This window comes from Salvelinus sp. IW2-2015, unplaced genomic scaffold (genome assembly GCF_002910315.2).
Source record: "Salvelinus sp. IW2-2015 unplaced genomic scaffold, ASM291031v2 Un_scaffold16461, whole genome shotgun sequence".
Taxonomy (NCBI): domain Eukaryota; kingdom Metazoa; phylum Chordata; class Actinopteri; order Salmoniformes; family Salmonidae; genus Salvelinus; species Salvelinus sp. IW2-2015.
In genome coordinates this window covers 49,385-70,363 of record NW_019957597.1, presented here as the reverse complement: position 1 = coordinate 70,363, position 20,979 = coordinate 49,385, and the positions used below count along the sequence as shown (strand labels likewise).

Below are 20,979 nucleotides of genomic sequence, written 5' to 3'. Positions count from 1 at the left end.
GAGAATATCTCCTTTAATAGGGTTACATAACAGCCTCAATTTGTTGGGACATGGACTCTACACCTGGGTGGCACAAAATGCTGATTTATTTTAGTTATGGATCCATAACGAATTATATGGGATTAAAATATCCCCGAATTACGAATAGTCCTCCAATCATCTAGATGTAATTATTTGCGGAGAGTCACGTCACATTTTTCGATATACTGTAGGCCTACCGTAGGCGACATGAGTCTCACTAGTGTTGAGTAATGTGCTGTTAAAAGTGGTGTAGGTCTTATTTATTTAAAGAGCATATTGAAGTTAGAAACAATAAGATTTGAAGCAATAGCCTACAACTATTTAGCCCCGTTTCGCTCTCGAAAAGGAATGCGACAAGATGGGGACTGCTCTTGATAAATCATGAGATTATTATTTTCACTGAATCTCTGTTTGGGTATTGATTAGACTAGAATATTACAATTAGGGTGTAGAAATGTCATGCTCTTAGTTTAACCTTTATTTAACTAGGCAAGTTAGTTAACGTTAAAAAATACCAAAAGTTGTATTACAGAAGTAGTTTGACATTTTTTGGCAAAGTTTACAGGTAACCTTGAGATATTTGTCATCACGTTTGAGCAAGTTGGAACGGTGTTTTTCTGGATCAAACGCGCCAAATTAATGGGACATTTTGGATATTATATCGATGGAATTATTCGAACAAAGGACTATTTGTGATGTTTATGGGACATATTGGAGTGCCAACAACAGGAGCTCATCAAAGGTTAGGCATGATTATATTTATTTCTGTGTTTTGTGTCGCTCCTGTGGTTGAAATGTTTCTCTCTTTTGTTTACTATGGTGCTATGCTCAGATATAGCATCGTATGCTTTGGCTGAAAAAGCCTATTTGAATTCTGTCTGTTGCTGGCTTTCACAACCAGTGTAACTTTTAATTGGTATTCTTTCATGTGTGATTTAATGAAATGTTGATTTTATAGTAATTTTCATAGTAATTAATTTAATTTGGTGCTCTGCATTTTCTCAGGCTTTTTGCCAAGTGATACAGTAAGCCGTCTTGCCTACACTCAGATTTTTTGGATATAATATGAACTGCCTAAACTCCGATTTTTTGGATATAAATATGAACTTTACCGAACAAAAATAACATGTATGTGTAACATGAAGTCCTAGAGTGTCATCTGATGAAGATATATCAAAGTTAGTGATTAATTGTATCTCTATTTCTTAATTTTGTGTACTTTTCTCTTTAGCTGGAAAAATGGCTGTCTTTTTCGTGACTTGGCTCATACCTAACATAATCTTTGGTGTGCTTTCGTCGTAAAACCTTTTTGAAATTGGAACACTTTGGCGGATTTTACAACAAGTATAGCTTTAAAATGGCGTAAAATACTTGTATGCTGAGGAATTTAAAATATGGGATTCTGTTGTTTTGAATTTGGCGCCCTGCAGTTTCACTGGCTGTTGACGAGGTGGGACGTACATTCCCTAGAGAGGTTAATGCAACCGCTGTGTCAGATTTCCAAAAAACTTTACGGAAAAAGCAAACCATGCAATAATCTGAGACGGCGCTCAGAACATTAAGTCAATTTAGCCGCCATGTTGGAGTCAACAGAACCAGAAATTACATGGATAAATGTCCCTTCCTTGGATGATCTTCATCAGAATGCACTCCCAAGAATCCCAGGTCCACAATAATGTTTGTTTTGTTCGATAATGTCCGTTATTTATGTCCAATACCTCCTTTTGTTAGGCGTTGTTATACATATCAAACGCTCGTTCTGGTTCGAAGCATTACTTCGGACAAAAACTTCAAAAAGTTATATTACAGGTCGAAGAAACATTTCAAACTAAGTACAGAATCAATCATTAGGATGTTTTAATCAAACATCTTCAATAAAGTTCCAGCCGGAGAAGTTCCTTTGTGTCTTGAGAGGAACGGAACGCAAGTGGATATCATGTGGAAGGTGCGTGACCAGAAATGGCTGACTGCCAGACCACCTGTTGCATTCTGTTCTTTATTCAGTCCCCACACAGTAGAAGCCTCATTCAAATTGTCTATAGACGGTTGACATCTAGTGGAAGCCCTAGGAAGTGCAACTTCATTCATATCTCAATGGGATTTCAATGGAAACTGTGTTGAAAACCTACCAACCTCAGATTCTCACTTCCTGTTTGGATTTCTCCTCAGGTTTTGCCTGCCATATGAGTTATGTTATACTCACAGACATATTCGAACAGTTTTAGAAACTCAGAGTGTTTTCTATCCAATACTAATAATAAGATGCATATATTAGTAACTGGGACTGAGGAGCAGGCCGTTTACTCTGGGCACCTTTCATCAAGCTACTCAATACTGCCCCTGCAGATGCTCTTGGGAAACTGGCCAAACTCTCAAACTCTGCTCCCATCTGTTTTCATATTACCGTAACTGCCATTTATAAATGTGGGAATGAATGTGTGGTCTTTTACGGGAGTTGAACAGCTGTGTACATAATTACTAAGAATATTTGTAGGATTTAGAGCACCTACCAATGTCAGGTTTGTAAATATGTATTCGTAAAAGTGTTTTGTACGTGTCATTGTAAAGTGGTTGTTCCACTGGATATCATAAGGTGAATGCACCAATTTGTAATCGCTCTGGATAAGAGGTCTGCTAAATGACTTAATGTAAATGTAAAATGTAATGACTTTGTATTGTATTTTAGCAGGTGTTTCTCTGCAGTTTCTCATTTGTCACAGTATTTGTATCAGGCGATTACCAAAATTGGCATTGTGAGCCAGCGTTGCTACCACACCTGATTCTACTACTGCTGTTCATCAAGACTTTGGTTGTTCATTGAGACATTGAATAGTAGAATCAAGTGTGGTAGAACTAGGCATGAACAAGAAATCTACTAATCTCATTGCAACTCCCCTCCAAGTCTCCGACCATCCTTGTATCCTTTTCCCCTCTCGCTCTCATCCAACCACTTCCCACACTGCCCTACTCGGATGGTATCGCGCCCGTCCCAACCTATCGCTCTCTCTCCCCCGCGACTCTCTCCTCTTCCATCCTATCATCTCTTCCTCTGCTCAACCTTCTCCAACCTATCTCCTGATTCTGCCTCCTCAACCCTCCTCTCCTCCCTTTCTGCATCCTTTGACTCTCTATGTCCCCTATCCTCCAGGCCGGCTCGGTCCTCCCCTCCTGCTCTCGTGGCTCGACGACTCATTGCGAGCTCACAGAACAGGGCTCCGGGCAGCCGAGCGGGAAATGGAGGAAAACTCGCCTCCTGCGGACCTGGCATCCATTCACTCCCTCCTCTTCTACATTCTCCTCTTCTGTCTCTGCTGTAAAGCCAATTTCTACCACTCTAATTCCAAGCATCTGCCCCTAACCCTAGGAAGCTCTTTGCCACCTTCTCCTCCCTCCTGAATCCTCCTCCCCCTCCTCCCCCTCCTCCCTCTCTGCTGATGACTTCGTCAACCATTTTGAAAAGAAGGTCGACGACATCCGATCCTCGTTTGCTAAGTCAAACGACACGCTGGTTCTGGCTCACACTGCGCCTACCCTGTGCTTTGACCTCTTTCTCCCTCTCTCCCAGATGAAATCTCGCGTCTTGTGACGGCCGGCGCCCAACAACGCTGCCGTTGACCCTATCCCCTCCCTCTCTCCAGACCATTTCGGGAACCTTCTCCCTTACCTCACCTCCCTCATCAACTCATCCTTGACCGCTGGCTACGTCCCTTCCGTCTTCAAGAGAGCGAGAGTTGCACCCCTTCTGAAAAAAACCTACACCGATCCTCCGATGTCAACAACTACAACAGATTCCCTTCTTTCTTTTCTCTCCAAACTCTTTGAACGTGCCGTCCTTGGCAGCTCTCCTGCTATCTCTCTCAGAATTGACCTTCTTGATCCAAATCAGTCAGGTTTCAAGACTAGTCATTAACTAGAGACTGCTCTTCCCTGTGTCACGGAGGCGCTCCGCACTGCTAAAGCTAACTCTCTCTCCTCTGCTCTCATCCTTCTAGACCTATCGGCTGCCTTTGATACTGTGAACCATCAGATCCTCCTCTCCACCCTCTCCGAGCTGGGCATCTCGGCGCGGCCCACGCTGGATTGCGTCCTACCTGACAGGTCGCTCCTACAGGTGGCGTGGCGAGAATCTGTCTCCGCACCACGTGCTCTCACCACTGGTGTCCCCCAGGGCTCTGTTCTAGGCCCTCTCCTATTCTCGCTATACACCAAGTCACTTGGCTCTGTCATATCCTCACATGGTCTCTCCTATCATTGCTATGCAGACGACACACAATTAATCTTCTCCTTTCCCCCTCTTGAATAACCAGGTGGTGAATCGCATCTCTGCATGTCTGGCAGACATATCAGTGTGGATGACGGATCACCACCTCAAGCTGAACCTCGGCAAGACAGGAGCTGCTCTTCCTCCCGGGGAAGGACTGCCCGTTCCATGATCTCGCCATCACGGTTGACAACTCCATTGTGTCCTCCTCCCAGAGTGCTAAGAACCTTGGCGTGATCCTGGACAACACCCTGTCGTTCTCAACTAACATCAAGGCGGTGACCGTTCCTGTAGGTTCATGCTCTACAACATTCGCAGAGTACGACCTGCCTCACGCAGGAAGCGGCGCAGGTCCTAATCCAGGCACTTGTCATCTCCCGTCTGGATTACTGCAACTCGCTGTTGGCTGGGCTCCCTGCCTGTGCCATTAAACCCCTACAACTCATCCAGAGACCGCCGCAGCCCGTCTGGTGTTCAACTTTCCCATTCTCTCACGTCACCCGCTCCTCCGCTCTCTCCACTGGCTTCCAGTTGAAGCTCGCATCCGCTACAAGACCATGGTGCTTGCCTACGGAGCTGTGAGGGAACGGCACCTCCGTACCTTCAGGCTCTGATCAGGCCCTACCCAAAAAGGGCACTCGTCATTCCACCTCTGGCCTTGCTCGCCTCCCTACCTCTGAGGAAGTACAGTTCCCGCTCAGCCCAGTCAAAACTGTTCGCTGCTCTGGCACCCCAATGGTGGAACAAACTCCCTCACGACGCCAGGTCAGCGGAGTCAATCACCACCTTCCGGAGACACCTGAAACCCCACCTCTTTAAGGAATACCTAGGATAGGATAAAGTAATCCTTCTAACCCCCCCCCTTAAAGAGTTAGATGCACTATTGTAAAGTGGTTGTTCCACTGGATATCATAAGGTGAATGCACCAATTTGTAAGTCGCTCTGGATAAGAGCGTCTGCTAAATGACTTAAATGTAAAATGTAAATGTAAATCCTGCAGAATCCTGTAGCTCTTCAAGAGCAATTGTGGCCATCCCTGAATTGTATGTACACATGTTACTATATTTGATTGTACGCTTGATTGTACATTTTATAATGTATTGTGTACTTTACATTTTATAATGTGCTTTAAATTGATTGTTACAGGTAATGTAGTACTAGGCCTTTCTTCAACAAACTTTAAGGCTACATTTTCTCGTAAATATTTATTTGTGTATTTTACAGGAGCTTTCGTGATTGTCTTGTTAAAAGAGATCAGGGGAGTTCTTTGACTTAAAATGGGCACCCGGCCCGCAACAAGTCGCTAGAGCGTGATGAGCCAAGTAAAAGTAAGTTCATCCAAGCATGGGCCCTGTACATACTCAGGTTGTACATCTGATGTCAACACATTTGACATTTGACACATGCACACACACGCAAGCACACACACACACACACAAACATGTACCCACCCGCACACACACACACTTCCCCTCACTTCCCTCACATCAGAGGTGGGAAAATAAATCAAGCACACACAGTGATGCTCCTTCTGATAGCCTCTGCACAAACTGTTTGATCTGGGGTTGAATTCATTCCACCGATTCTGTTGAAAAATGTTTCTTAAACGGAAGGAAACGGAACGAAATGGGGATAAACATATCTGGATTTGTCCAATAGAAACTCCTGTTTGCAAATGTTAGACTAATGATTACACCCTAGATAAGCGAGATGCAGGCAAGGCGGTGTTGAACGTGTCGCTGTTTGTCACCTAAATAACAAAGAAAATTATCTCGATCTGTGCACCTACATTGTAAACCTTCCTTCATAGGCTAGGTCAGTGTTTCCCAACCGAGGGTAGACGTACCCCTAGGGGTACGTGCGAGGTCCCCAGGGGTACGTGGGTGGATTTTTCAAAAATGTGGAGAAAAGAATTTTGGAAAAATTTTAATATTAATATTAATTAAGATTAAAGTTATTTTCAATCGTAAGGTAGGGAAACATTATGAGGTCACCGGTGTGAAACGCTAGCCCTCTTTGAGTATGACAAATGCACCTAAAGGACTCTCAGACCATAAGGAACAAGATTCTCTGGTCTAAAGAAACCAAGATTGAACTCTTACTCTCTTGGTAAATGCCAAGTGTCACTTCTGGAGAAGACCTGGCACCATTCCTAAGGTGAAGCATGGTGGTGGCAGAATCATGCTGTGGGGATGTTTTTCAGCGGCGGGGACTGGGAGACTAGCCAGGATTGAGAGAAGATGAACAGAGCAAAGAACAGAGTGAATTTTCTATTTTCTTTTTTAATTAAACCTTCATTGAACTAGCGATCAGGTCCTCAGACTTGGGCAAATGTTCACCTTCCAACAGGACAAAGACCCTAAGCACACAGCCAAAACAATGCAGGAGTGGCTTCGTGACAAGTCTCTGAATGTCCTTGAGTGGCCCAGCCAGAGCACGGACTTGAACCCGATCGAACATCTCTGGAGAGACCTGAAAATAGCTGTGCATTGACGCTCGCCATCCAACCTGACAGAGCTTAAGAGGACTCCTCAAATACAGGTGTGCAAGTTTGTAGCGTCATACCCAAGAAGTCTGTAATCGCTGCCAAAGGTGCTTCAACAAAGTACTGAGGAAAGGGTCTGAATACTTATGTAAATGTAATATTTCCGTTTTCTTTTTATATACATTTGCAAACATTTCTAAAATCAGTTTTTGCTGTGTCATTAAGGGAATATTGTGTGTAGATTGACGAGGGAAAAAAGCAATTTAATCCATTTTAGAATAAGTCTGTAACGTAACAAAATGTGAAAATGTCAAAGGTCTGAATACTTTCCGATATGTTCTCACATACTTATGTGAAGTGACATTTAATGGATTCATGACCCTAATCAAGACCAAGCACAGGAACTTGTCACCTTGTCATCACTTGTCACACCCTGACCTGATTCACCTGTCCTTGTAATGTCTGGAACCATTGTATGTTCTCTCTGATGTTYCACTTATCCTGGGATAGTGTATAACCTAGAGGCTCACTCCRCTCAGTGAGCTTGTCCAGGAGAGYGGTCAAGAAGGGGTTTTACTTGAGATGGGYGTATCTAGAGTTGACAATTGAGTTATGCCATTGGATGAGGTAATGGTTCTGTGCTATGAAGTACCAGGAACGAGAATAGAACCTTGTCTTAGGGACCAAACTGAACAATAATTTATAGTGAATGCTATCTGGCTATCTGGCTACGGGATACTCCTTTCTCAATTATAAAGTCCCTTTGTGAAATGTTCCTAATATCTGTTGTTCGTCATGTAGGTTGAGAGGGGTGTATCTTGGCTATAAAAGATCTTTGTACTTTTGTGTTGTCACTTTCAATGGTTCATTACAAATGGCGCATCATTGAAAGTCAGTGCTATTGCAAAGCTCTTCTCATAAAAAATTTAGTTTAAGTATAACTCTGACCGACGTGTGAAGTTTGTTTCTCCTCATTTGGTAATGCAGAAATTAACCACCACACATGCCTACCACTTTGAAGATGCAAAATATTTTTTCTTGTGAAACAAACGAAATAAGACAAAACAACAGAACTTGATCGTGCATAACTATTCACCCCACCAAAGTTAATACTTTGTAGAACCACCTTTTGCAGCAATTACAGCTACAAGTATCTTGGGGTATGTCTCTATAAGCTTGGCACATCTAGCCACTGGGAGTTTTGCACATTCTTCAAGGCAAAYCTGCTCCAGCTCCTTCAAGTTGGATGGGTTCCGCTGGTGGACAGRACATCTTTATGTCTTACCACAGATTCACAATTGGATTGAGGTCTGGGCTTTGACTAGGCCATTCCAAGACATTTAAATGTTTCCCCTTAAACCACCCAAGTGTTGCTTTAACAGTATGCTTAGGGTCATTGTCCTGCTGGAAGGTGAATCTCCGTCTCAGTCTCAAATCTCTGGAAGACTGAAACAGGTTTCCCTCAAGAATTTCCCTGTATGTAGCGGCATCCATCATTCCTTCAATTCTGACCAGTTTCCCAGTCCCTGCCGATGAAAAACATCCCCACAGCATGATGCTGCTACCACCATGCTTCCTTGTGGGGATGGTGTTCTTGGGGTGTGAGAGGAGTTGGGTTTGCGCCAGACATAGTGTTTTCCTTGATGGCCAAAAGCTTAATTGTAGTCTCATCTGAATAGAGTACCTTCTTCCATATGTTTGGGGAGTCTCCCACATGCCTTTTGGCAAACACCAAACGTGTTTCCTTATTTATTTTTTTAAGCAATTGCTTTTTTCTGGCCACTCTTCTGTAAAGCCCAGCTCTGTGGAGTATACGGCTTAAAGTGGTCCTATGGACAGATACTCCATTCTCCGCTGTGGAGCTTTGCAGCTCCTTCAGGGTTATCTTTGGTCTCTTTGTTGCCTCTCTGATTAAWGCCCTCCTTGCCTGGTRRGTGMGTTTTGGTGYGCGGCCCTCTCTTGGCAGGTTTGTTGTGGTGCCATATTCTTTCKATTTTTTAATAATGGATTTAATGGTGCTCTGTGTGATGTTCAAAGTTTCTGATCTTTTTTTATAACCCAACCCTGATCTGTACTTCTCCACAACTTTGTCCCTGANTAACCCAACCCTGATCTGTACTTCTCCACAACTTTGTCCCTGACCTGTTTGGAGAGCTCCTTGGTCTTCATGGTGCCGCTTGCTTAGTGGTGCCCCTTGCTTAGGGATGTTGCAGACTCTGGGGCTTTTCAGAACAGGTGTGTATATATACTGAAATCATGTGACACTTAGATTGCACACAGGTTGACTTTATTGAACTAATTATGTGACTTCTGAAGGTAATTGGTTGCACCAGATCTTATTTAGGGGTGTCATAGCAAAGGGGGTAAATACATATGCACACACCACTTTTCTGTTTTAAATTTTTTGAAACAAGTTTTTTTTAAATTTCATTTCACTTCACCAATTTGGAATATTTTGTGTATGTCCATTACATTAAATCCAAATAAAAATCTATTTAAATTACAGGTTGTAATGCAACAAAATATGAAAAACGCCAAGGGGATGAATACTTTTGCTAGGCACTGTATTAAGTGTGTGCCGTGCCCTCAGGCCCCTACTCTACTACCACATATCCACAACACAAAATATGTATTTACGTGTGTGTATAGTTCATATGTTTATTGTGTCTTTGCCTATGTTTGTTGCTTCACAGTACCCGCTGTTCCATTAGGTGTTTTTTATCTGTTTTTTTATCTAATTTCATCAGTTTTTTTATCTAATTTTACTGCTTGCATGTTAAGTGTACATGAGTGTTATTATAGTAATATATTATCATTTTTTGCAGTTAAATGACATACTGTAGACAAATAATATTGATTTTAAACCAKATTTTTGTCCAATTTACACCTAATCTAGTAATCACACCAGTACCCAAAAAAGGTTGGGAACCACTGGGCTAGATTATAGGGGAAAATGTTGTATAATATAGTAGTCAAAKCTATCGATGTTACATTGAGCTGGGGGAATGGAATATGAATGACATTAAATGGCACCGACCACAACTGATGCACAGTCACAAGCCTCAGTCACACACATACACAGTTGTCACACACAAAAGGAGATGGGTACCAAAAAAAAACACTCTCTCTCTCCTGACAATCCCAYCCATTGTTTCGACCAGCATAACACACTCCCAGAGATAAACAGAACATGGTGTCTAGGGGGGTGATATCATCACAGGATTTCCCCGCTGATGTTATACACACACATATAGACTAGATACAGTAAAGAAATTCCACTTTATCCTCACATTCTCATACATATAAATCTATAATTTCATTCTTCCTCCCCTCCATCCTTCCAGCTATCAGTATTCACTCAGCTGTCACAAACAGAGGTTAAAAACGAAGAAYTAAAAGGGGACAGTGAGTGCAGTCAGCCAGCGAAAGGATGGGAAGAGTACTGAAGGGATAACGGAGGGGTCATTTGCACTCACCTGAGTGTGTGGCACCATGGCGAAAAGGTTAAGTGTTGTGGGTCTCTTAGGGCGGTATATATCCATGGTTACTAGAAGCGGGTCCTCGGTTACTGGCAAGGGTGCTGTGGAAGATGGCTTAGATGACCTCTTGTCGTCACGGTATCCATCGGGCCCGTCAATCAGATCCAAATGGAGCATCTCGGCCTGGAGCTGGCCGACAGCACCCAGCTCCGCCTTGCCCACCACACTATTGTGGCCCCGCCTCACACAGCCCTGCAGGGATTGGACGATCCTCACGTCAGTCAGTGCAGAGAGAGAGAAAGGCAACGGAAGATACAAGCAGAGACACATAAAGGGAGGTAAAGATTGAGAGAGAGACAGAGGAAATGGAACAAGACGAGAAGGTCGAGAGAGGGATGGAGGAAGGAGGAAATAGGGGGGATGGAGGATTGAGTTGGCCAATTAGAGGCTGATCTGACATCAGCTTGCACACTGACACTGCCGACGCTGAGCCACTTATATCAGGGAGAGAAAAATAGAGCGGGAAAGAACCAAATGGAGAGTTCAAGGCAGAGACACTAATCATAGCAGCAGTTTCTTTACTGACTGTATCTACATAAATGGATTGATGGACATGAATGCCACTACTTGTAGAGCTCAACATTACTCTTTCTCTGAGGTGCTGGAAATAACTGAAGGTACACACACACACACACACAAACCATACTGTAAAATATTGTGCATTGTGGGAAAATGTTGTGGACAAGGAAATCATTGTATTTTTAGTGATATTGTAATTCCACTCCACAGAATACAATACTTTTGCATGATATTATTGTTTCTGGCTCATTTACATATTTTGAGACGTGCCTTGACAATGGCTATATTTGTTGCATCTGTTAGTCAGAGTGCAGTACCAATTTAACTGATAGGAGTGCCTCATCAATTTAAAATGTATAGTGGACAGATTGGAGTGGCAGCAAGTCATGGTTGAGCATTTTGCCATGTCCTTTTTGTATGTTGCCGTTTAGTCACTGCCAGTTTGGAAGCCTTTGCTAAAATCGCAATGCAGTCAAAATTCTGTTTTTGATGTGTTTTGTATCATATTGTACAACAGCTGYTGAAACTAACACTGTAAAAAGTGTAAATATGTTATCAGTGTTATTTCCTGATAGTTGCTGATTGATATTAATATTAGTTGCACTCTACACCGGACCRTCTAATCAGCAGGTTTGCATGGGCAGGAGTTTCGGCTCACCATGTTGTAAATTGGTTTATAGACCAAAAACAGAGTACKAAACCTCTCTGCCAATAACAGCATGTTTTCAGTTTTCACGSCCCACTCAGATCAGTCCCAGAAGGTCCTAGCAAAATTCTTGCWMYWWTRRTTTTTTTMSRTRKKKWTTTRSGSKYATTTCCATTTTAATGGAAATCTATTACAGTAAGGTACTTAATTGTTACCCAGAAAGGATTTGATATTGATAGAAAAACGTCTGCATTGGGCGTTTAAGGCCTCTAGAAGTGCAAGGGATAAAAAATATAAAAAAAATGAATTTATATATTGACCAACTCAGTGGTCTTGTGGTTTGAKTGTCCGCCCTGAGATTGGAAGATTGGGAGTTTGATCCCCGGCCGTATTATACCAAAGACTGTAAAAATGGGACKCGGTYCAGCTCTGCATGGCACTCAGCTTTAAGGAGCTTTATTGGGGSTAAGGCCCTGCGATATGCTAGCATCCTGTCCAGGGGGTGTACTTGTAAACCAAGCTACATCATTCTACAGAAACAGGAGATAGGCTCCTGCTCCTATGAGCCGTTCCAGCTCACACAAGCCAAGGCTAGTGCAAGGCTAACTACTTATTCATTGATATGCTGTAATTAATATTAAAACACCTTACCTACCAGTCGCCAACCTGCTTGCACCAATCACGTATAAATACAGTAAAATACAAACCCCATCTCCCCTTAATGAATTGAATTAATCTATTCATGAATTCCAATTACAGATGCATGAACTATTTTACAGTATAATACAGTCAATTTGACAGTTTTGTATTGTGTGTAGTTGCTCTGATATTACAGTAACTTACAGGCAGTTAATGGCAAGTAAATTACTGTGAATATTACAGTAACCCCTTTACAGTGTACGTCAACATTATTCCTCAGTATACACATTTGCGTGCAAATAATAATCTAGCATACTGTTGATAAATGTAACAGATTGGGACGGATGCGGTAGTGTGCCCTTAAGCAGAGCATGCAGTTATCAGGAGTAAGTAAACAATAAAGAGATTGTAATAGTACTGTATAACGTTTGGGTTTGCAATTACCTGGAAGTGCAGTTGACAGGCGTTGACTGTAAACCTAAAGGGCAGTCTGTATATATTGGTATATATGTTGGTCCCCAACACTTGTTTTGGTATACAGTTGAGGGATAGGGAAATGTATTCCATCTTAAATTCATAGAAAGGGCTCCAGATGCAAGGACTGAGAATCCGCTATATCCAAGAGATGTAACCGTATTTTGAAGCTATACAATGTTCATTTAATTATTGTTGTTTGTTAACAATGAAGTTATAAAACCTTATATTCTGGGCTATGATAAAAACAGGTGTTAGTGTAACGTCTGCTTCCAACTTACACTCTCAAACACCTAGATCCCCTGAACGCAGCTCACTCTCCAGATCCCAATCACCTGAATTATAATCACCTGTTCAAACACCTGTATGTCATTATCACACACTATTTAGTTCAGTTCTTTGCACCCCATCACTGTGAGGTATTMTTCATTTTGTGARGCCACGTCTGTTTGAGCGCTGTTTGTCCTGTGATTTACTCCTCCTCTGTGTGATAGTTTTTGCCTGCCTCAGTAACGCCGCCTTTTGCCTATTCCCTCTCTGTACTTTAGCCTATCGGATTTCCTGTTATCTACCTATTGCCTGATCTCTCAGACTACATTACTAGCCATTTCCCTGCCTGTACTGTTGCCCTTTTGGACCCCCTGTGTATGACCTTCTGCCTGCCCCTGGACCCAGCTACCTGCCTCCTCCTGTGGTCCTTTGCAATAAACACCTGCTGCGCCCTGCGCTTGAAACCAACTCTGTCTCCCCTCGTGTACAGGTAGGGTAACCTCGAGGCATTTATAGTTTATATTCTTCAATAATTAATGGGACAWTATTAAGAATTTAAATGACCACTGAACAGCTGTGCAAATCCCAGACTGTAGCTTTAATGATACCAGAAAGAGGCACCCAGTGCATGTGTTATGATGTGGACGCTATTCTGCATCTACAATATATATACTCCTATCTCAGAGTTATATAATCAGTCAGTTGGACAGCTGGTGCTTCTGAATAGCCACCTCCATCTTCCAAAAAATTGGTGATTCAAATATTCAATGACCATAGTCCAATATCGAACATTTCTGCTTTAAAATGTTTAGGGTTGTGTTTTTTTTTWATTACATAATTATTATTTTTTTACAGTCCCATCGCTGCAACTCCCATATGGACTCAGGAGAGGTGAAGGTCGAGAGCCATGCGTCCTCCGAAACACGACCCCGCCAAGCCGCACTGCTTCTTGACAGACTGTGTGCTTAACACGGAAGCCAGCCACACCAATGTATCGGAGGAAACACCGTACAGTGCGCCCGGCCAATCGCTAGACCCCGATGGGACAAGGACATCCCAGCCGGCCAAACCCTCCACTAAACCCGGATGATGCTGTGCCAATTGTGCAGCGCCTCATGTGTCTCCCAGTCGCGGCCGGCTGCGACACAGCCTGGGATCGAACCAGGGTCAGTAGTGACGCCTCTAGAGCTGCTGTGCTGTAGACCGCTGCACCACTTGGGAGGCCTGTATAGGGTCCTATTGAATTACAGTAAATGCCTGTCTACTCTACTCTCACAACCACCCCTCACTCCTAGTAACCGTTGGTTGATGCAAAAACAGATTGCTATATCATATGTGGTMAACTGACATCCTGCCGTTGTGAGATCTGGCATGTGTCTGCAATGTAGTTTGGCAGGAACACCACCACAGCCTGAGGATCTTGATGCCTAGCATTGCATTGGCCAATCACCAGTTTTTTTTTTGACAAAGACATAATAGGGGACTTGCTTCCATTCAGCCAGAAGAGCTTTAGGGAGGTCGGGCACTGATGTTGGGCGATTAGGCCTGGCTCGCAGTCTGCATTCCAATTCATCCCAAAGGTTTTGGATGGAGTTGAGGTCAGGGCTCTGTGCAGGCCAGTCAAGTTTTTCCACACTGATCTCGACAAACCATTTCCTTATGGATCTCGCTTTGTGCACAGGGGCAATGTCATTCTGAAACAGGAAAGGGCCTTCCCCAAACTGTTGCCACAAAGTTGGAAGCACAGAATCGTCTAGAATGTAATTGTATGCTGTAGCGTTAAGATTTCCCTTCACTGGAACTAAGGGACCTAGCCCAAATCATGAAAAGCAGCCCCAGACCATTATTCTTCCTCCACAAAACTTTACAGTTGGCACTATGCATTGGGGATGGTAGCGTTCTCCTGGCATCCGCCAACCCAGATTCCTCCGTCGGACTGCCAGATGGTGAAGCGTGATTCATCACTCCAGAGAATGTGTTTCCACTCCTCCAGAGTCCAATGGTGGTGAGCTTTACACCACTCCAGACAATTCTTGGCATTGCACATGGTGATCTTAGGCTTATGTGCGGCTGAACGCCCATGGAAACCAATTTAATGAAGCTCCTGACGAAAAGTTATTGTACTGACGATGCTTCCAGAGGCAGCTTCAGCACTCGGCGGTCCCGTTCTGTGAGCTTGTGTGGCCTACCACTTCGTGGCTAAGCCATTGTTTCTCCTAGGCCTTTCCAATTAACAGCTTTTACATTTGACCGGGGCAGCGCAAMTAGGGCAGAAATTTGATTGGAAGGTGGTATCCTATGACGGTTCCACGTTGAAAGTCACTGATCTCTTCAGCAAGGTAATTCCACTGACAATGTTTGTCTATGGAGATTGCATGGCTGTACGCCCGATTTTTAAACACCTGTCAGCAACGGGTGTGGCTGAAATAGCCGAATCCACCAATTTGAAGGGCTGTRCACATACTGTTTGCCATGTAGTGCATCCTGTATGTGTATTACCAAACACAAGCTACATAAGGAAGGTTTATCTTCATAATGCTAGAAGGTTTTTGAAATAGAAGATACCAGTCCTATTAWSAACTGGGTGGTTCGAGWCCTAAATGCTGATTGGATGACAGCCGTGGTATATCAGACCGTAAACCACAGGTATGACAACACATTTCTWTGTACTGCTCTAATTACGTTGGTAACCAGTTTATAATARTAATAAGGCATATTGGGGGTTAGTGGTATATGGCCAATATACCACTAATATACCAATGTACCACGGCTGAAGGCTGTATCCAAACACTCTGCGTTGCGTCGTACATATGAAGCGTGTTCCAACGCTYCATATATTTTCAGCAGTGAAGCTTGCAGTAGATGAGAGAACTGTTGCCTCTGTTTTGGTTGGCTCATGCACACCCACACTCCACCGATACACCCCCTCCCTCTCTCCTCCATCACCCACCCTCCCATGTCCCTCCTCTTCATCTTCTCTGCTCCCTCCATCCTCCCTCCCTCATCTCTGCTCTCTCTCTCCCCTATTCTCTCTGTCATCTCCCTTCATGTTGATGTTTTCTCTAAAACAAAGAGGTCTCTCTGAGGAGTAACAAGTCAGCTGTTTGTCCTCTCAGCAGTGTGTGTGTTCAGGAATGATGTAGAGAAAGTARATGTAATTACTCTGTCTCAYCCTGATTCAGCCCTGACATTTTATATTGAGTAAAGGCTTACTCACACACCCACATGTGCATGCACAACAATAATTGTACAGAATTTAAAAATGCATTGACCTTAGTAGAAAGTTAATTAAATGTTTAAAACTTAATTCGCATAAGACATTAAAAGAACGCAACAGTGATTCTAATTTCCTGCAACTTTCTGCAGAAGCAGGCACGCACACACACACACACACACACACTCACTGACAGACCCGTTCATTATTGATCAGGTCAGATGCTTCCCACAACCCCCTTGGGCTATGAGCTCATCAATAAAGTCGTCGCTCACTCTTCACAGGCATAGCTTCGAGGATGAGTATGTGTGTGTGTGCGCATATTTCTTTGTTTGTTGGATGTAAAAAAGAGAGAGATGCGTGGTACCGGAACTGGAGGTACCGGGCTGAGGGCACGCACCTCAGGGCGAGTGCGGGGAGAAGGAACAGTGCGTACAGGCTCTGGAGACGCACAGGTAGCTTAGTGCGTGGTGCCGGAACTGGAGGCACGGGCCGGAGACACACACCACAGGAAGAGTGCGTGGAGGAGGAATTGGGCTCTGGAGGACCGCACTGGAGGCTTGATGCGTGGTGTAGGCACTGGTGTAATGTGCTGGAGACACGCACCAGGGCTAGTACGTGGAGGAGGAACAGGGCTCTGGAGACGCACAGGAAGCTTGATGCGTGTGTAGGCACTGGTGTAATGGGCTGAGACACGCACCTCAAGGCTATTGCGGGGAGCAAGGAACAGTGCGTACAGGGCTCTGGAGACGCACATTAGACCTAGTGCTTGTGTGCGGAACTGGTGGTACCGGCCTGGGGACATGCATCTCAGGATGAGTGCAAAAGGTAGGAACAGGACACACCGGGTTGTGAAAGTGTACTGGAGACCTGGTATGTATGCCCGGCATCAAATCTTCCGGAACTTTAACACAGTTTCAGGCTGAGTACGAGGAACTGCCACAGGTGGGCACGGACAGCTAAACACGCTCCTCAGGGAAAATGCCATGCATACTCTGCAAACAACAGCTCTCTCTCTCACTCTCCTCCAATTTCGTCAACAACTCCTCGAATGTCTCATAATCTCCCTTCGTTCACTCTCCTCCAATCTGTCCAATAACTCCTCGACCGAATCTCAGACTCACCCTCAATTCGCCGACTGCTCCAAGTGCACCCCTCCAGAATTTTTTTGTGCTGTTTCTTGGTTCCTACCGTGTCCCGTGCTGCCTCCATCTCTGCCTTGGGCAGTGATATTCCCTGGCTGTGACCAGGGTCCTCTCCCTCTAGATCTCCTCCACGTCCAGGAGTCTTGACATCGCTGCTGTTGCTTTATTTTCCGCTGCTTGGTCCGTTGGTGGGTAAATTCTGTCACGATCGTCTACTGGAGAGAATGAGGACCAAGGCGCAGCATGTGAAAAGGAACATCTTATTTTTATTAAGAAGAGAGCAAACACGAAACGAAACACTTTACAAACTAACAAAACTAAAACAAACAACGACCGTGAAGCTACTAACGTCGTGCACACACACAGGCTACAAACGTTCAACATAGACAATTACCCACAATACATGATGCCTATGGCTCCCCTAAAATATGGTCAAATGAAAAACATCTGTCTCTGATTGAGATACCACTCAGGCAACCATAGACATACTAGAACATCATCAACCATAGACTATTCTTAACACCTACACTGAACACAACCCCATCTACTCTATGAACCCCCTAAACCATACAACACACTAGACAAACAAAAACAATAAATAACCATGTCCACCCTGACCTTAACTAAAATAATAATGGAAACAAAGATAACTGAGGCCAGGGTGTGACAATTCAGTTACTGTTTGACTGAACATTAGAATGGTCAAAAGGACCTAAACGACTTGAGAAACATGACCAACGCACCAGTGTCTAGGGTCAGCGGCAGTCTGTGGGCGAAAACAGCTCGTTGATGAGAGAGGTCGAAGGAGAATGGCAGAATCGTGCAGCTAACAGGCAGGCCACAAAAGACAAATAGCGGTGCAGTACAACAGTGGTGTGCAGAATGGCATCTCGGAAAAGCACAACTCGTTGGTCCTTGTCACAGATGGGTTATTTCAGCGACGACCACACCGGTTCCACTCCTATCAGCTAAAAACAAGAAGAAGCAGCTCCAGTGGGCACGCCATCACCAAACACTGGACAAGTGAATAGTGGAACAACATTGCCTGGTGCAACTAAATCCCGTCACAGACCTAAATGAATGGAAAGTGGATAAAACACATGGAAGTGTCCTCAGAGTAATCCCATAGAACCTTTTAGCAAGCATTACTCATAACATTATTTATAATGCAGCAAAGATCTCTCTCTCTCTCCTCATAGCGACCCCCCCCCCAAAAGACCTGTTATGAACATTAGTAACTAAATGTTAGTAATTCGACTAAACTTATATTTACCCGTTGGTCTGACATGCAGCAATGGTTGGAGTCATCTGTGAGCCATCTATATGCTCTTTGATTTGTATAAGTGGGAGGGAGAGGGAGGGAGGGAGTGGGGAGAGAGGGATGAGGAGGGAGGGGAGAGAGGGATGAGAGGGGGGGAGTGGGGGAGGGGAGAGAGTGAGGGAGGAGGGGAGCGGGGGGAGAGGGAGGGAGGGAAGGGAGTGGGGAGAGAGGGAGGGGAAGGGGGGAGAGAGGAAGGAGGGGGCCTACAGAGGGCCTATGAGCCATGGTCAAATGTAGTGCACTAATAAAGGGAATAGGGTGTAATTTGGGACACAAGGGTGGTTTGTTTTCTAATTATTTGTGGATCTGTGTAATTTGAGGGAAATATGTGTATCTAATATGGTCATAACATTTGGCAGGAGGTTAGGAAGTTTAAGCTAAGTTTCCACCTCATTTTTTGGGCGGTGTGCACATAGTCTGTCTTCTCTTGAGAGCCAGGTCTGGCTGCTACGGCGGCCTTTCACAATAGCAAGGCTATGCTCACCTGAGTCTGTACAACCATAAAGGGCAATGGGTTCTATAACTGATTCAAGTATTTTTAGGCCATATCCTAATTGGTATGTTGAAATTTTGTTCTTTTGATGACATAGAAGGCCCTCCTTGTCTTGACTCTCAGATCTTTCACAGCTTTGTGGAAGTTACCTGTGGCGCTGGTGTTTCAGGCGAAGGTATGTATCGTTTTTTTGTGTGCTCTAGGGAAACGGTGTCTAGATGGAATTTGTATTTTGTGGTTCTTGCAACTGGACCTTTTTTGGAACACCATTATTTTTGTCTTACTGGATTTACTGTCATGGCCCGGTCTGACAGAATCTGTGCTGAGAGATCTAGGTGCTGCTGTAGGCCCTCCTTGGTTGGGGACAGACGCACCAGATCATGCTGCAAACAGTAGACATTTGACTTCAAAATTCTAGTAGGTGAGGCCGGGTGAGACATTGTTTTCACTGAGGAAATGTACAGTCTGCTGTTAATGATAATGCCGACGATTTTCCCAAGGTTGCTTTTGACGCATATCTCACGGTAGTTTATTGAGGTCAAATTTGTCTCCAATTTTGTGGATTGGGGGTGATCAGTCATTGGTTCAAATATTGGGGAAGATGCCAGAGCTGAGATGATGTTAAAGAGTTTATGTATAGCCAATTGGAATTTGTGGTCTGTATTTTTAATAATTTTCATTGAGGATACCATCAACACAACTGCCTTTTTTGGGTTGGAGGGTTTGTATTTGTCCTGTAGTTCATTCAATGTAATTTCAGATTCCAAGTGGGTTCTGGTAGTGTTTAATAGTTGATTCTAAGATTTGTATTTAATAATGTATTTGTTTTTTTGTTTTGTTCTTTGTTATCCTGTTACGGCTAGGGGTTTACGCTAGCGGAACGTTTCGACAGACATCTGGTTGAAATTGCAGAGTGGCATTACAATCACAAGTGCAATACACCAAAATACAGCTTAAAGCTTGGTCGCGCAAATGGGTCATCCAAATGGACAATGACCTCAAGCATACTTCTAAAGTTGTGGGAAAAATGGCTTAAGTCAAGGTATTGGAGTGGCCATCACACAAGCCTTGACCTCAATCTGTAGAAAAGTGTGTGGGCCAAGAACTGAAAAAGCGTGTGCAAGCAAAGAGGAGCCTACAAACCTGAACTCAGTTACACCAGCTCTGTCAGGAGGAATGGGCCAAAATTCACCAAACTTATTGTGGGAAGCTTGTGGAAGGCAAACCGAAATGTTTCACCCAAGTTAAACAATTTAAAAGCAATGCTCAAAATACTAATTGAGTGTATGTAAACTTCTGACCCACTGGGAATGTGATGAAATTAAATAAAAGCTGTAATCAACCATTCTCTACTATCTATTAATTCTGACATTTCACATTCCCTAAAATAAAGTGGCGATCCTAACTGACCTAACACAGGGAATTTTTATTGGAGTAAATGTCAGGAATTGTGAACTGAGTTTAAATGTATTTGGCTAAGGTGTATGTAAACTTCTGACTTCAGCTGTATATTTATCCTTTATTTCAGTGGTACTCATTAATTTGGACACTCCGTCTCTTCCCTTTCTCACTCCAAATTATCAAACCCCTCAAAATCCATGAGCTAACATGTAATAAGTTAGCTCAAAAATAAGAATTTAAGCCCAAATAAGTTAATCACAAAGAAGAATGATGAACTCCATAACAAATGCAAGCTCTCATTTGTTGTATATGCAACTTTTTGCTACGCTGCGAATTTTGGCTCCGAGCTGTGTGATATATCCAGTAAATTAAGACAAAAACTCTGTTCTGTGCGGGATGAGACAATAATAAAATATTCAGTTATTGTATCAGGATATGTAGGACAAGTAAAAACTATTTGAAAGCAGGAGTTTCAAAAAAAAAAAAAAATGTCCTTTCATGTTCTAGGCCGAATAGTTCAAAAAGCATTTTACAAATAGTGACACATTTCT

At 43.5% G+C, this 20,979-nt stretch overlaps 1 protein-coding gene across 1 annotated transcript in view; it reads right to left on the bottom strand.

Moving 5' to 3' along the window:
- The window catches only part of LOC112080729 (C-Jun-amino-terminal kinase-interacting protein 1-like), a 74,616-nt gene that overhangs the window by 51,440 nt on the left and 2,197 nt on the right, over nt 1–20,979 (bottom strand). The window contains exons 2-3 of the mRNA XM_070442674.1: nt 19,312–19,410; nt 10,244–10,498 (exon numbers count right to left, since the gene is read on the bottom strand). Coding sequence (XP_070298775.1) covers nt 10,244–10,498; nt 19,312–19,410 — 354 coding nt within the window. The remainder of the gene's footprint in view (nt 1–10,243; nt 10,499–19,311; nt 19,411–20,979) is intronic.